This window comes from Sparus aurata, chromosome 6, assembly GCF_900880675.1.
Source record: "Sparus aurata chromosome 6, fSpaAur1.1, whole genome shotgun sequence".
NCBI classification, from domain to species: domain Eukaryota; kingdom Metazoa; phylum Chordata; class Actinopteri; order Spariformes; family Sparidae; genus Sparus; species Sparus aurata.
In genome coordinates, this window is record NC_044192.1 from 9251994 (window position 1) to 9264741 (window position 12748).

At 45.1% G+C, this 12748-nt stretch overlaps 1 protein-coding gene across 4 annotated transcripts in view; it reads left to right on the forward strand.

Annotated features, from left to right (window-relative positions):
• The window catches only part of arhgef10la (Rho guanine nucleotide exchange factor (GEF) 10-like a), a 125847-nt gene that overhangs the window by 40120 nt on the left and 72979 nt on the right, over positions 1-12748 (forward strand). For all 4 annotated transcript variants that reach the window (XM_030420240.1, XM_030420242.1, XM_030420241.1 and 1 more), the window contains 6 exons: positions 910-1002; positions 1917-2087; positions 4187-4332; positions 5287-5459; positions 8566-8681; positions 9891-10018. In XM_030420240.1, the coding sequence (XP_030276100.1) occupies positions 910-1002; positions 1917-2087; positions 4187-4332; positions 5287-5459; positions 8566-8681; positions 9891-10018 (827 nt within the window). The remainder of the gene's footprint in view (positions 1-909; positions 1003-1916; positions 2088-4186; positions 4333-5286; positions 5460-8565; positions 8682-9890; positions 10019-12748) is intronic.

The following is a 12748-nucleotide window of genomic DNA, read 5'->3' on the forward strand; positions in this document are numbered from 1 at the left end:
ACTGTCTCTGGTCAGTTTGGGCGTGGCGGACCGGCTTTTTCCCAGTGACGGTTTCGCCTGCCGGTGTGTCGAGCTGTTCCACAGAGCTCCGAGCAGGTTTTCATTTTGTGACATTTCCTTTTCCTTGCCTTGATCTCATTTGATAATATTCTATATATGATGACCAGGGACTAATAATCTCTAATACTGTGAAAGACTCCTTTTTATTCATTTCACTCAGCTGGAAACATCAGATATTGAGATATTCTCAGATGATTATGATTTTAATTTCAATATTAAAGGCGGGGAAGAAAAGAAAAAAATAGTCTGGACCATCATATTACAATAACCAATCTTTATGCTAATCTCAGTCAATCAATATCAATTGAATTGACATCTTTGTGTTATTGTACATATGAAGTAATTGATATTCAGTTGTCTAGTGTACATGTATCATCTGAGAAGTGGGAATGGAAACACGCATTATTAGAGTAAAGAGGCTGCAGATTATATGTTACTACTACGTGCACTTCAGTCTCAGCAACCCATTTTCTCTGTTTCTTATTTCTGTCTGACAGATCTCACATCAACCATCACACCATCTATTAAGTGTGGCCAGTGCCTTGCCTTTTTCTACTGATGCAGACTTGACACGGCCCTGTAAAAACGACATCTTCTCCTGACCTACGCCCACAGCGATACATTAGGCATAACACACTCAAACAATCTCCTCTTTCATCCTCTCATATGACGAAGAGACCCTGATTTTCATACCTTATTCTCCCACTCGCACGCCTACGCGCGGTCTATAGAGACTTCTGACAAGCTGCATTTAAAGCAGGAATCGCATAGTTTCCTCTTAGTAGTCGTTTTGTGCAAGAATATTTCTCCAGCTTCCAACTTAATCTATTTTTCTCTCTGCGTTTCCAGAAGAAGCAGGCGTCTAGTGTCGACCGGATCACCCTGTACGGCCTGATGGTTAAGCCCATCCAGCGATTCCCGCAGTTCATTTTGCTCCTGCAGGTATGAGATGTTGTTTGCAAAGCGCTCATTTCATTTGTTTTAATTGATTTCCATCCATGTCAAACCGGCTAAAAACACCTCCAATATGAGAAACTGGAGTCGCATTAAAGATTCAGCAACACAGACTCGAATAAAGATCCAAAGCTTCAAGGACACACAATTGATTATGGATTTAAACTACAGCACAAGTTCTACTTGTACACTGCGGTTAGCCAGAGCTTGAAAAAAAAAAATGTAGCTAGCCACATCAGTTTTTCAGACTGCTGGCATCACATCCCGACTTCCACTTTCTATTCCGAGCAAAGATTTGGATTTGAGCTTGACTTGCTGGATCTGCAGTATCTCATTTCATCCCTCAGTAGGCATTGATTATCCATGAATTCAAAAAGAGAAGTTATGAATGTGAATCAGGCATTTTCTTCCAGCCTAAACTCGCTATTCCAAAGAGGAAGTGTATGTTTTAAATCATACATTACAGAGAGCCAGAGCTCAAGGCGCTGGGGTACATCTGAGATGCATATCAAGACAGCACCGAGCTTTCACTTGGTCAGAGATGCCGGGCAAATATAGACATACAAGCAAGCCTGCAAGTAGACGGGCTCTGATTATTTGGCTGCAGTGTAAGTCAATGAGCTTTACCAAGTTTACATAACCCGTGAAAAGTCAGTGTGCTCGCAGTCACCAAAATCCTCTGAAATCTGTGACAGCGACACACACCTGAACGCAAAGAGAGTATTTGACCCAGATTTGAACTTTTCAAAGCGAAGACAACTCTCCCAACCAGAGCGCATTAAGCTGTTACAATTCAGTGTACGGCAGGAAACGGAGGAAAAGTTTTAAATCCTACCCAGAGAGTGGCTTTTTTAACTTCCAGTGCCTTTACCCAGAAAACTTTTCCTTGTGACCTTTTCTAGGACATGCTCAAGAATACACCGAAGGGCCACGTGGACCGTCTGCCCCTGCAGCTAGCTCTGACAGAGCTGGAGATGCTGGCTGAGAAGCTGAATGAACAGAAACGAGTAGCTGACCAGATTGCAGAGACTCAACAACTCGCCCGCAGCGTCAGTGATCGCCTGCTCAGTAAGGTGACTGGATGCACACGCACTCCCCCCCGTGCACACGTGCGCGCCCTCGCACGCGCACACATGCCCCAATCAAGTCAGCTGCGAGCCGGCCTCTGAGCCCTCTGTGTCGTTATCGCCGTGTGCCAAACACCTATAAATTAAACTAGTATACGGCAATCGCTTATATCACTTTCCCACACATTAATCTGGGGAGGCATTTTTATTTAGGGAAATTATCTCCTAGAAATGATGCCCATTATCATCCCCAAACAGTACCAAATGCAATGGCAGAGGCGTTGCCTCTCCATTACCACACTGAAATTACAGTCCTGCCGCTGCAAATCTGAACAAATGCTGCTCTGAATAAGAAGAATTAGGGGGTAAATGAGACATTTAATTGGAAGCTGTAAGAGAGCTATCTCTTTCACCCTGTCGCTCTTCCTCCCTCTCTCCACTCTACCTCCCGTCTGCTCCCCTCTTGCACTCCCTTGCTTACTCTCTTACTCCACTTATACACTCTTCTTCTCTTTCTCTACTGTGACCGCATCTTCCTCCGTCTTTTCTCTCTCTCTCTCTCTCTCTCCCCCCCCCTCTTTATTTCTCTCTATCAGCCGTTGCTTTCCAGGACTGTGAGATGAGCTGATTCGGCCAATCTCCTCCACTCCACACAGAATTCCATTTGCAGCGGTGACACTGCAGAATTCCAATAGGAAATGGTCTCCTCTATTGCCCCCATAACCATCCAATGAAATATTCATTCTTTGTCTCAAAGTATCTAAGTCGCCGGAATAGGACAGATAACAATGTGAGTGAGAATGGGATTCGTACACATTCACACACACACACACACACACACACGCACACACAGATGCAGGCGTGGATGGCGCAGTGCCCTCTGTGCCTACTGATGCTTGAAGACTTTAAGGGTGTAGTCTTATGGCAGCCCACCTCTTGAGGGAGCTGTACGGTTTTGTGGCCATCAAAAGGCGGCCTCACTCGGACTAATGACTCATTTTGTGTGCTATCTGTGCCTCAGCCGAAAAGCAGCTACAGATTGCCCGCAGATAGGACATCCTGCTCTCTGAAATATGGTCAGATCTGTTGTGTGCGCGGCGTGCGGTGTGCGTGTCGCATAATGGACACAGCAGAGAGAGAGAGAGATCTATTATTCGCTAAAAAATCGTGTGCCTTTTTCCACAGCCACAAACATCAAAGTATCGGGACGCGAACTCCATGTTTGGACTGAGACGGCAGCTTGCGGTATAGTGGCTTGACTGTAATTGCAGTGTGTGCCTGGCTTAGATTGGCGCAGTATGCATAAAACTAAAAGTATTGATTTAGCAGTCATAAAAGAAGCTGGACCAGAGTGATAAAAAAAAAAGGGGGGGAAAAAAAGAAGCTTTCTGGTGCTATTTCCCTTTGCCAAACATATGGATGACTGGAAAGAGCAGCGTGTGCCAACATACTGGAGCATAAATTGCATCTGTTATTGGATTCTTTGACTGTGTCTGTCTGTCTCTGTGTGTGTGTGTGTGTGCGTGTGTGTGCGCGTGCATGTGTGTGCAAAGGTGTTCACGCAGCAGACTGTTTATGCGCGTTACTGTATATCCGTGTGTAGTTCCCTAGTTGTGGCGGAGAGGATTGTGTGCCCCGGCGCTCAGAAGCCAGTTTGGACTCTGCGCCAGTGTAGCGGTGCGGTGGATAGCTATGGAACAGACAAAAAAAAGAGACAGAACGATCTGAAGCATGTGTTGGATTATTTATTCTAAAAAAAAGAAGAAGAAGTTTCTGGAGGCTCCTGCAGCATCGGCACGTTGACGAGAGGCTCCTCTCGTCATCGTAAACATGTGCTCAAGACAAATGTGTATTCCCCTGCCACTGAGTTTGCTGCATGAACAGTCTTTAGACGTGTGTGTGTGTGTGTTTGTGTGCGTGTGTGTGTATACGTATACCCACATTAAGCGACCTTCAGCGGCATGAATGTGTTGCTAATCCCTGATGAGACATCTGTTCCTCCAAGCCTGACTTCTGTGTCCTCCAGGCGCCGAACTCTGGAGGACTGGCCCCCTTTGTGGTGCCGTCTCCTCCTGCCTCTGATCTGATTACTGTGTCCCTTTTAGCAACTCAACTCGGAGCAGGGGTCACTGGTCCTTTGTGAGACGCTTATTGAGACCGTGTATGGCGAGCGGGGACAAGTCCTGAAGTCGAAGGAGAGAAAGGTCTTCCTCTTTGATGATGTGCTCATCTGTGCCAACATAAATGTCAAGTAAGTCCCCCCGAATGTAGAACAAGTCGAAACCCGGAGTGCCCTTGCGTTTTCGGAAATACTTTGCTAATGCGTTCATAATTTGCAGCTCTACAGCGTGAAGTTCTGTGCAAGTTTTGAAAAGGAGAGTCTGCTAAACTGCACGGTGCGGAGAAATAGCTATTAGGTGGCGCAGGGGCTCTAATGTGATGCCCTAGGTTTCGCAAGGATATTTTGGCAAACTGCATAGGGAAGAGAAATAGCTGCTAGGGGTTTCTGAGCACTATCTGGAGTCGCAGGAGCTTTATCAGCTTTAAACAAATGGTAGAATGCCTAACTACAGCTACAGGAGTCCTAGATTACTGACATAAAACATTTTTTGGTTTCTTTCCAATTTATCTTATGTGACAGCACCATTGATCACATCTCTCTCTCTCTCACTCTCTCCTTGCTCCTCTTCCCTCTCCTCCTCTTCCTCCTCCCCTCTCTCTCTCTCGCTCCTCTCTGTCGAGAAGTAAAACGGGAAAAGGGATTTTGCGCATTTTTGCAAAGCTCCTGTCAAAGATGTCGCTTAAAGCCCTCTTCTTCAGCCTTCAAAGTAATTATCACTCTACGTCTCATTCAACTCAAGTGTCCCGAAGTTGACTTTGTCTGCCCTCCAGGATCTTGACAAACCGATCACAATGTTGATTGTCTGCGTGATTACAGGAATACATGAATAGCAATGAACTCCTCCTCACAGCCAGGGGTGCCGTTTTGGCGAGGGAACATGGGTGATCATACAGATTCTGATTCCCGCTCTCCGAGTCTTCGCCGTGACATTTCAAAGAGCGTCCCCTCCTCTGGAGTGCAGGGCGCAGTGCTGTTCGCAGGATGCGGAAAAAAAAGGGAGGGAATTTCTCTCCGGTTGTTTTCCTTCTAAACTCTCAGATCTCTTTTTTTTTTTTTTTTCCTTCTCCTTCTCATCTCCACCAGAGGGCCTCCGGATATCAGCAGCCTGGTCCCTGTCGGCCCCAAGTACACCATGAAGTGGAGCGCCCCCTTGCAGCAGGTGCAAGTGGTGGAGGTGGGGCAGGAGGGCTCTCAGGGCAAAGACACCCTCTTCCAACAGAGCGGAGCCAAGCGGCCGGGTAGTGTCTGCGCGTCAGGTAAGAAAACAAAACAAATGTGAACCAGTCCTATCTCGTTCCTACTCCTCCCATGTGTCATCCTCTAGTTAATCTCATCACTTCGGCTGACTTTTAGTCCCAGCCCCTCACCCCGACTCGGCGAGGCTAATCTGTTTCTGTTCCTCGAGTGTCCCGCAGAGGGCTGGAGATGCATCTGCGCTGCTTGTCACCCTGATTGAGGATGTGTTTGTGAGGAGGATAGTGATGACGGTCACTTGTTCCCATCTGCCTAGGGTGTTTTATCTCGGAGAGAGATGTGGGGGCAGAGAGCCCCCTGCCGCAGCATCCCTATAGTCTCATTTCACTCTCTGATAGACCACAAACACATCTAGAGTGGAGTCATCAATCTGCAAAGATTATTCCCTCCCTTTCTAGGCCCAATTAGAGAGCCAGTAGCAGTAGATAGCGATCTGTGGTTGAAACACTAGTTCTCCCACCACCCCTCGCTAAACTCCGGTGTATACAGAGCTTGATGAGATCCCTGATAAATGCACCCTGGGAAAAGGGAGATACAAAGCCTTATCAGGATGTAATGGTACAGGCTTTTTTTTTTTTTTTTTTAAGTTGCAGCTCCATGACTTAAATGTTAATGGCGCTGTCTTCAGAGCTTCCCGCGTCATGCTTGGCAAGCATCTACTGTTTTCCAGAGCTGGTTTGGATTCTCACTGGATTAAGTTTTCACTTTTGGTTCAGGTGGTGTACGCTCGCAACTTTGCCGTCAGGATTTGGGATCATTTAAGGTTAGCTCTCGGTGCGGCTTTCTTTTCCTTGTTTTCTCGTGCCCCAACTGTGGAGGCTGGATTCTGCTGCTGGCATTGTCTCTTTTCTTTTTTTTTTTGTAGCCGTTGCGACACGGTGCGGTCACCTTAATCACGTCTACCCAGAAACCTCCCGGAACATCTGCGGGGCCGATCCCCACATTTTCATTCAGACAGGCTGTCCCATCTATTTATAGCTTCATCCCCTGTGATGTCATTCGGTGGTGTCTAGTCTGAATCCAGTGCTCCCTCAACATGGCTCAAAATGGAGTCATTTTTCATCTTCTGCAGACCCTGGCGCACCTCTTTATTGAAGAAAGTTGGCCTTTAGGGAAATGCCCGTCTTTCTTACTCTCCCCCTTTGTCTCTTCTTATGTCTCTATCGGGCTGCCTCCCTCCCAGTCGGATCAGCACACAGAAGTCCCACCGATGTATCTGCGTTGTTTTTCTTCAATGCAGTGTTCCAGTTGTTTAGACTCACGCCGTCTCACCTCCTCCTGCCCCCGTCACACATCCCTTATTGCTGCTTGTCTTTTGACCTGCTGCCAGGAGAGCAGTTTTTTTTTTTTTTCCGTCAGAAGTGTACCGGTGGGGTTTTGGCTGCAGATCAGACAGGGGTTTTGATGCAGGTGCGGAAGCTGCATTGTCTTTAAATCCACTGGCTGGCGTCGCTGGCATGGCAGCTGAGTGCTAGATCGCTGACTTATTCCATAGAAAGCAGGGATGGACCCCTCTGGGCTCTGGCCTTCCACACCGGTGAGCTACGTGCCTGGCGGCCGGTGTGGATGGCCGTGTCTGAGTGTGAAAACCATATCCTGCCTCACCAACGGGATTACGCTGGATTACAACTCAGCACATTCACCTCTCGGGCTGTAGCCAACAGCAGGCCCCGGAGGACTCAACGGACCTGTACGGGGGTCTAGGCAATCCCTCTGGAGAGGACAGGAAGACATTGTTCTTGCAGCTTGCAGCCCTTTTATATTCAGATGTCTCACCTATTGATTTCCTCGCACAGATGACAGATGTCAGTGGCTGCCTGTGACAAAGATCCCATTAAACCCCAGAAGCTACAATGGAGCTCTTTAAATGAACAATCCCAGCCCACCCCTCTCTTCTCCCCGCTCCCTGTCCTCTTATGGGCTTCACTCTCACTCCGTTTAGGCACGTGGAAAGACGAAAGGGCGCCGGGTCTCCTCGGAGCAGCACGCCTCACTAAGCCCGCCTACTTGCGGAAGCTCTTCTGCTCCTTTTCTGTGCTACAGTGCAGGACAGCTCTGTAGCAAAATCTACCTGCAGAAATTTAATTAGGCGGTAGTTCTCATAGAGCCCACTGCTGGGAAGATGTGGGCCAGGGGAGCTAGGACGGAGGATGGCAGACAGGAGGAGACACAGCTATCGATTGGCGGCAGTAGGAGAGAGAGAGACTTTGAAGGTAGCGGGGCCTCAAATCGATGCTGAATTTTGCGTCTAATGAGACACCTGCATTCCTTTTGGCCAGCGAAAGGGCATCATAGCTCCAAATAACAGTTTCTCCATCTGATTGTTTTTACTCATAAATTCGCTCGCTGTAGTTCAACAAATAATGACGATCGATCCATCTACACATCGAGCCTCTTTTATTAGTGCCACTAGAGTTCCAGCAAAAGCAACTTTTTCTCTCCGCGCGTTCACTTCGTCTCGGAGTCAAGGTCAAGCTCGGATAGCACTGTCTACGTCAGGATAGTTGGCCCATATGCCATGTACCGTATGTTTATGTCACAGGACATATGCTTTCGTTGAATTCTGTTATCTGTATTTTATTATTGTGTCTTTGAGGACCTCTGTTGTCGGTGCACTATAACGGTCTCATCAGCTACGCATTGTTTTGAGTTGATTGCAGCCGTATGCAGAACTTCAACCCAAGCAAAAATGTCCCTCACAGTATATCGTATCGTATCGTATCGTATCGTATCGAATCGAATCGTATCGAATCGTATCTTGTCTTATCTTATCTTGTCTTGTCTTGTTCATTGTTAAGATTGTATCCATTACATGATTAGCTGGTTGACAGAAAATTAATTGCCAATCAATCGAGTCTCTTATGAAGTAAAGATGTCAAACGTTCACTTCTCAAAAAATTAGGATCCTCAAATTTTTCCCAATGTGTATTGAATATCTCTGGGTTTTGGCGTGTTGGTCATAGAAAATAAGCAATTAAAAAATGGGCCTTGAGCTTTTCATCCTGTTTTCCATTCTTCTTCGACACTTCAGAGACTAGTAGTATTAATTTTGCATGGGGTTATGCAATATTTTGCTGACAAACCCTTTGCGTGTCGCCCACCTCTTAGGTAAAGCGATCCTGGGGCCTCCACGGCTCTACCAGGAGCTGCAGGAGCTCCAACATGACCTTTCCGTCGTGGAAGAAGTCACTCTCCTCGTGGGCACGCTGCAGGGGATGTACCAGGTACATGTCGCTTCACGTTACACTTTCGCTGTGGCCGCATTGTCTCGCGGGGAAAATGTGTATCACACAACATATATAATGCAACAAAGTCAGCCAACAGGCATAGGTTTTCTCAGTCCAGCTGAGTCTACAGCCCAAACCACTGGAGTCACAGTTTGTTACATTTATCCCACCACTCTCAGGGTTTTCTTGAAATGCCTTAGTTCAGATTGGCCACGGACTGACCTTCAAACACGGTATTCTCTCCTCCAAAGACAGCATCACAGATTATTCATAAGCCAGTCTTCTCAAGATACAATATGTGCATTTATAATGTATGAAATGTGGAATGTATTCTGTAAACTGCGGCTTACCTTACAATAGCCCTTAAACCCTGAGAACACTCCAAAGACTCGCAGAGGCAGCAGGAACAAAACTGAAATATGTACAGTCAGTTTAAACGACTGGTTTCTGTGCAAACTAAGAGATCAAGTTCGGATTGGAACAAGCTTTATCATTCGGGGAAATCGCTTTCTGCTATTCCTTCTGTAAAAGCATAAAGTCTCCCATCTATCTCCTCATCAACTGTGCCACAATGGAGGGTATGAGATGTTCCCTCTGATATACCAGACGGAAGTGTCAGATTTTCCTCTGTTGCAAAAGAAAACAGCAGCACCCCTCCTGTAGCGTTAGAAATCAGGACACTTCCCAGTAGTCTGCCACTAACACATTAAAAGTACCATACACTGCATAACACAGTCAGGGAGGTATACTCCAGCAATCACCGAAGAGCCTCTCAGGCTAATGGTGGCACCTTTGCCTCCCTGCACTTAATGAGCACAATGTCCTCAGGAGGAGCGATATTAGGCTGGCAGTAAATGACTTATTTTCACTTTCCGCCCAGTTATAATATTGTCCACCGAACAAATAGACGAAATACTTCTGCACAGCTCATTGACTTCGGAAAATTGATTTGATTCTATTTGACTTGAGGGACTAGAGTTTACAGTAAAACGGATGCCGGTGTTGAAGTAAATTCACTGTTACATTTTAGGGGATACAACGCCGTAAACAAGTGGCTTCAAAAATGATGTACTGCGGTTTTCCCGCGGATGGATGTGTGGAGGAATATCAATGCTTTCAGCCCAGCTACAGTTTAACTCTGGTCAGTATGCATTCAGTGCTACAGCTGAGAAACAAGTTTTTAACTCTGCCTTTTTTCCATCAAAGAATCTGAACACCACTGTGGCGCAGGACTGGTGTCTGGCTTTGCAGAGGCTTATTCGCATCAAAGAAGAACAGATCCAGAGTGCGAACAAATGTCGCTTACGCCTGCAGGTGCCTGGCAGGCCGGACAAGTGAGTACTATCTCCCCTATAAGTGTGCTCTAAGTGAAATGTGAAATGGCCGCAAATGCAACAGGAGAGACTAGAAATACAAACACAGGCAGACCCAGGCTGTCATATACGCCACTAAAACAAAGCTCTCAAATGCAGTTTACCTTTTTTATTTATTCATTTTTTTATTCATTTAAAAAAAAAGATTTTAAATTTTTTTTCTGGTGCTCTATTTTCTAAATTCCAATTATTTTATTTCATGTGTGAAACAGGGCGACACGGTTTTTGTTTTCGTGTGTCGAGCCGAGTGAAAACAAACTTTTTTCGCTCAGCTCGACTCATTAAAACATTTTTTTAGAGCCTAAAAAATGGAGCAACAGAAAAAAAATGTTTTTCACACGTCAAACTTTTTTTTTCACTCTGTTTCACAAATTAAAAAAACATTTTGAAAAAAAATTTGGTTTGATATGTTTGTCTGGTATCAGTTATGAAAAAACTAGTGGCCCAATTTTCATGAAATTTGGGGGAAGGGTGCAGGAAATTAAAATCCAACAAATGGTTGTAAAGCTAGCTTAAAGTTGTGACAAAACATATCTAACTGTTGGGAAACGATGACTCAACATCACGTGTCACATACATTCATCACAAGCAATTATGACATTCAGGGAAATCCGACACGTGTAGATGCTCAAACTCAAAACTCAAACACAAAGGGTTATGGAGAATTCAGGATCGGTGGTTTCATGGGAGAACTAGAACAATTGTAACGACAGTATTGTCTCAACCTAAGATGTGGCTACAGACACCAAATAAGGTTTGTTTCTAAACGCAAATGTAATTCTGACTCTTAATTTCTTAAAATGTCTTTCTGGTAAACATGCAGTTTTGCATAACAACTGTTCCTATAAGCTGTCTGCATGTGAAGTATGTGAAACTATATTTTGACCTTATTCCAATACTTAAATGAAAATGAATCCAGCAGTGTTGTCTTAATAGTAGAGTTTATAACTTTGATACAATACCTCGAAAAATATATTAAACCATTTCTGATACCACAAGGAAAAAATCTGGCACAGCATTGTGGGCATAAATCCTTCAGATGTTTATAACGAGGCTGTAACGTGACAATGAGATACGACTTTTCTTTCCTAAGCCAGCAGGAGAGAACACCATAAAGCCATTAAATGCCAAACATTATGATGTTTTAAATGAACTTTTACTATATGAAAACAAAGCGCTTGTGGAAGGCCCCCTAGTGGCCGGGAGAGATATTTGTTTACATGACCCTGTTTAAATCAATCTAAAATGAAAAAAACAAACAAACATACAATAACCAGCGCATTCATTTGAGTAATCAAGTATTACAATTAACTCAAATATTCAGAATCGCAAGTACACCGCTACCTCTGTCTGTTGAACTAACTAGATTTCATTCAGGAACACTCTTGTCACTGATTAAACCATTTATTGCAACAAATGATATACAGTTGGGGTTATTGCTGAAGGCTCCGCTCCAAAAGCTCCCCGGATTCGACAGTCAGCATGCTAAGTCACTCCGGGGAGCAGCAGCAGTGTTGTGCGCGCAGCAGTGTTGAAGGAGAGATCAGTGGATGACGGCTTAGGTTTAAATTGACCGCCTAATTTAGAAGAGTGGGTGTGGTTGGTCAGCGACTGATGCTGATCTGATCAGCTGGCTGTCAGCTGACTACAGCTGGGTCTTATGACTTCCCTGTCCTGCATGAATTTTCGCTATGCTTCATTATTTGGATCGATACCTGTACTTGGTTTGGGTGGGGTCTGTGGGTGGGGCTTCATTCTGAAGTGGGAGGGGTTCACTAGAAATGATGATTTGCCTGAAATAGCGATATGGGTTGAGCAGAAGCTGCTACTGTATATTTTTTTATCATGTAAAGAGAAAGCTATTTACAGAACGGCCGCAGGAGAGAACTTCAGCTCAATGTTTTTGATGACAACAACAAGAGGACTATTTGCAGAAGAAGCTTTTTATAAACTCGAATAAATAGACTTCAGTCAGTCACCCGATGAGGATTTTCCTTCATCACGAGTACAGCTGTTGACACGTCGTTGTTGGGCGTCGCTGGTTCTTGTAGAGAAGAGAGTCTGTGCCGGATACTCAAATCAATCGAGAACTCGCTCAACCAGCACTCGCAGCTTTGCTGATCTGAGGAGGGTGGACCATTAGACCTGGCAGAGGTATGTGCTCTCTGGGAAACCTTCGAGCAGTTTCCCTCTTTAGATAGTCGACTAAATGAGTAACCCCGGTTGTGGTTACATATATGCACTTAGATCCCCTGGCCAACTGGACACCCTGACTTTTTTGCCCGTTAGAGGCGAGAGCAGTTTATTCCGTCGCGAGTGGGTAATTACCTGACTGAAATTATTCATTTCCTTCACTGCTCGGATGGAATAATGAGTAGCCTCCACAAGAAATATTCCGTTAGTGCGATTTAATCAAAACACTTTCTGCTTCATCCTTTACCTAACGCTGGACCTTTGTGCATGTCTGCACTGTCTGTGCAAAAAAAATAAAAAATAAAAGCCAGATCTTAAGCATTTGGCACAATGGCATATGCTTTTACACTGGAGCTATAATCCATCTCCTTCTAGCTGTGGAAATGTTTTTATTACATCAGTCCAAACACAAAACAGCAGTTCTGTTGCTGAGCAGGTATTTAATCACAGCAGGTTAGCTTGTTATACTAAAGATGTTAAAAAGTGGTTTTCTTAACA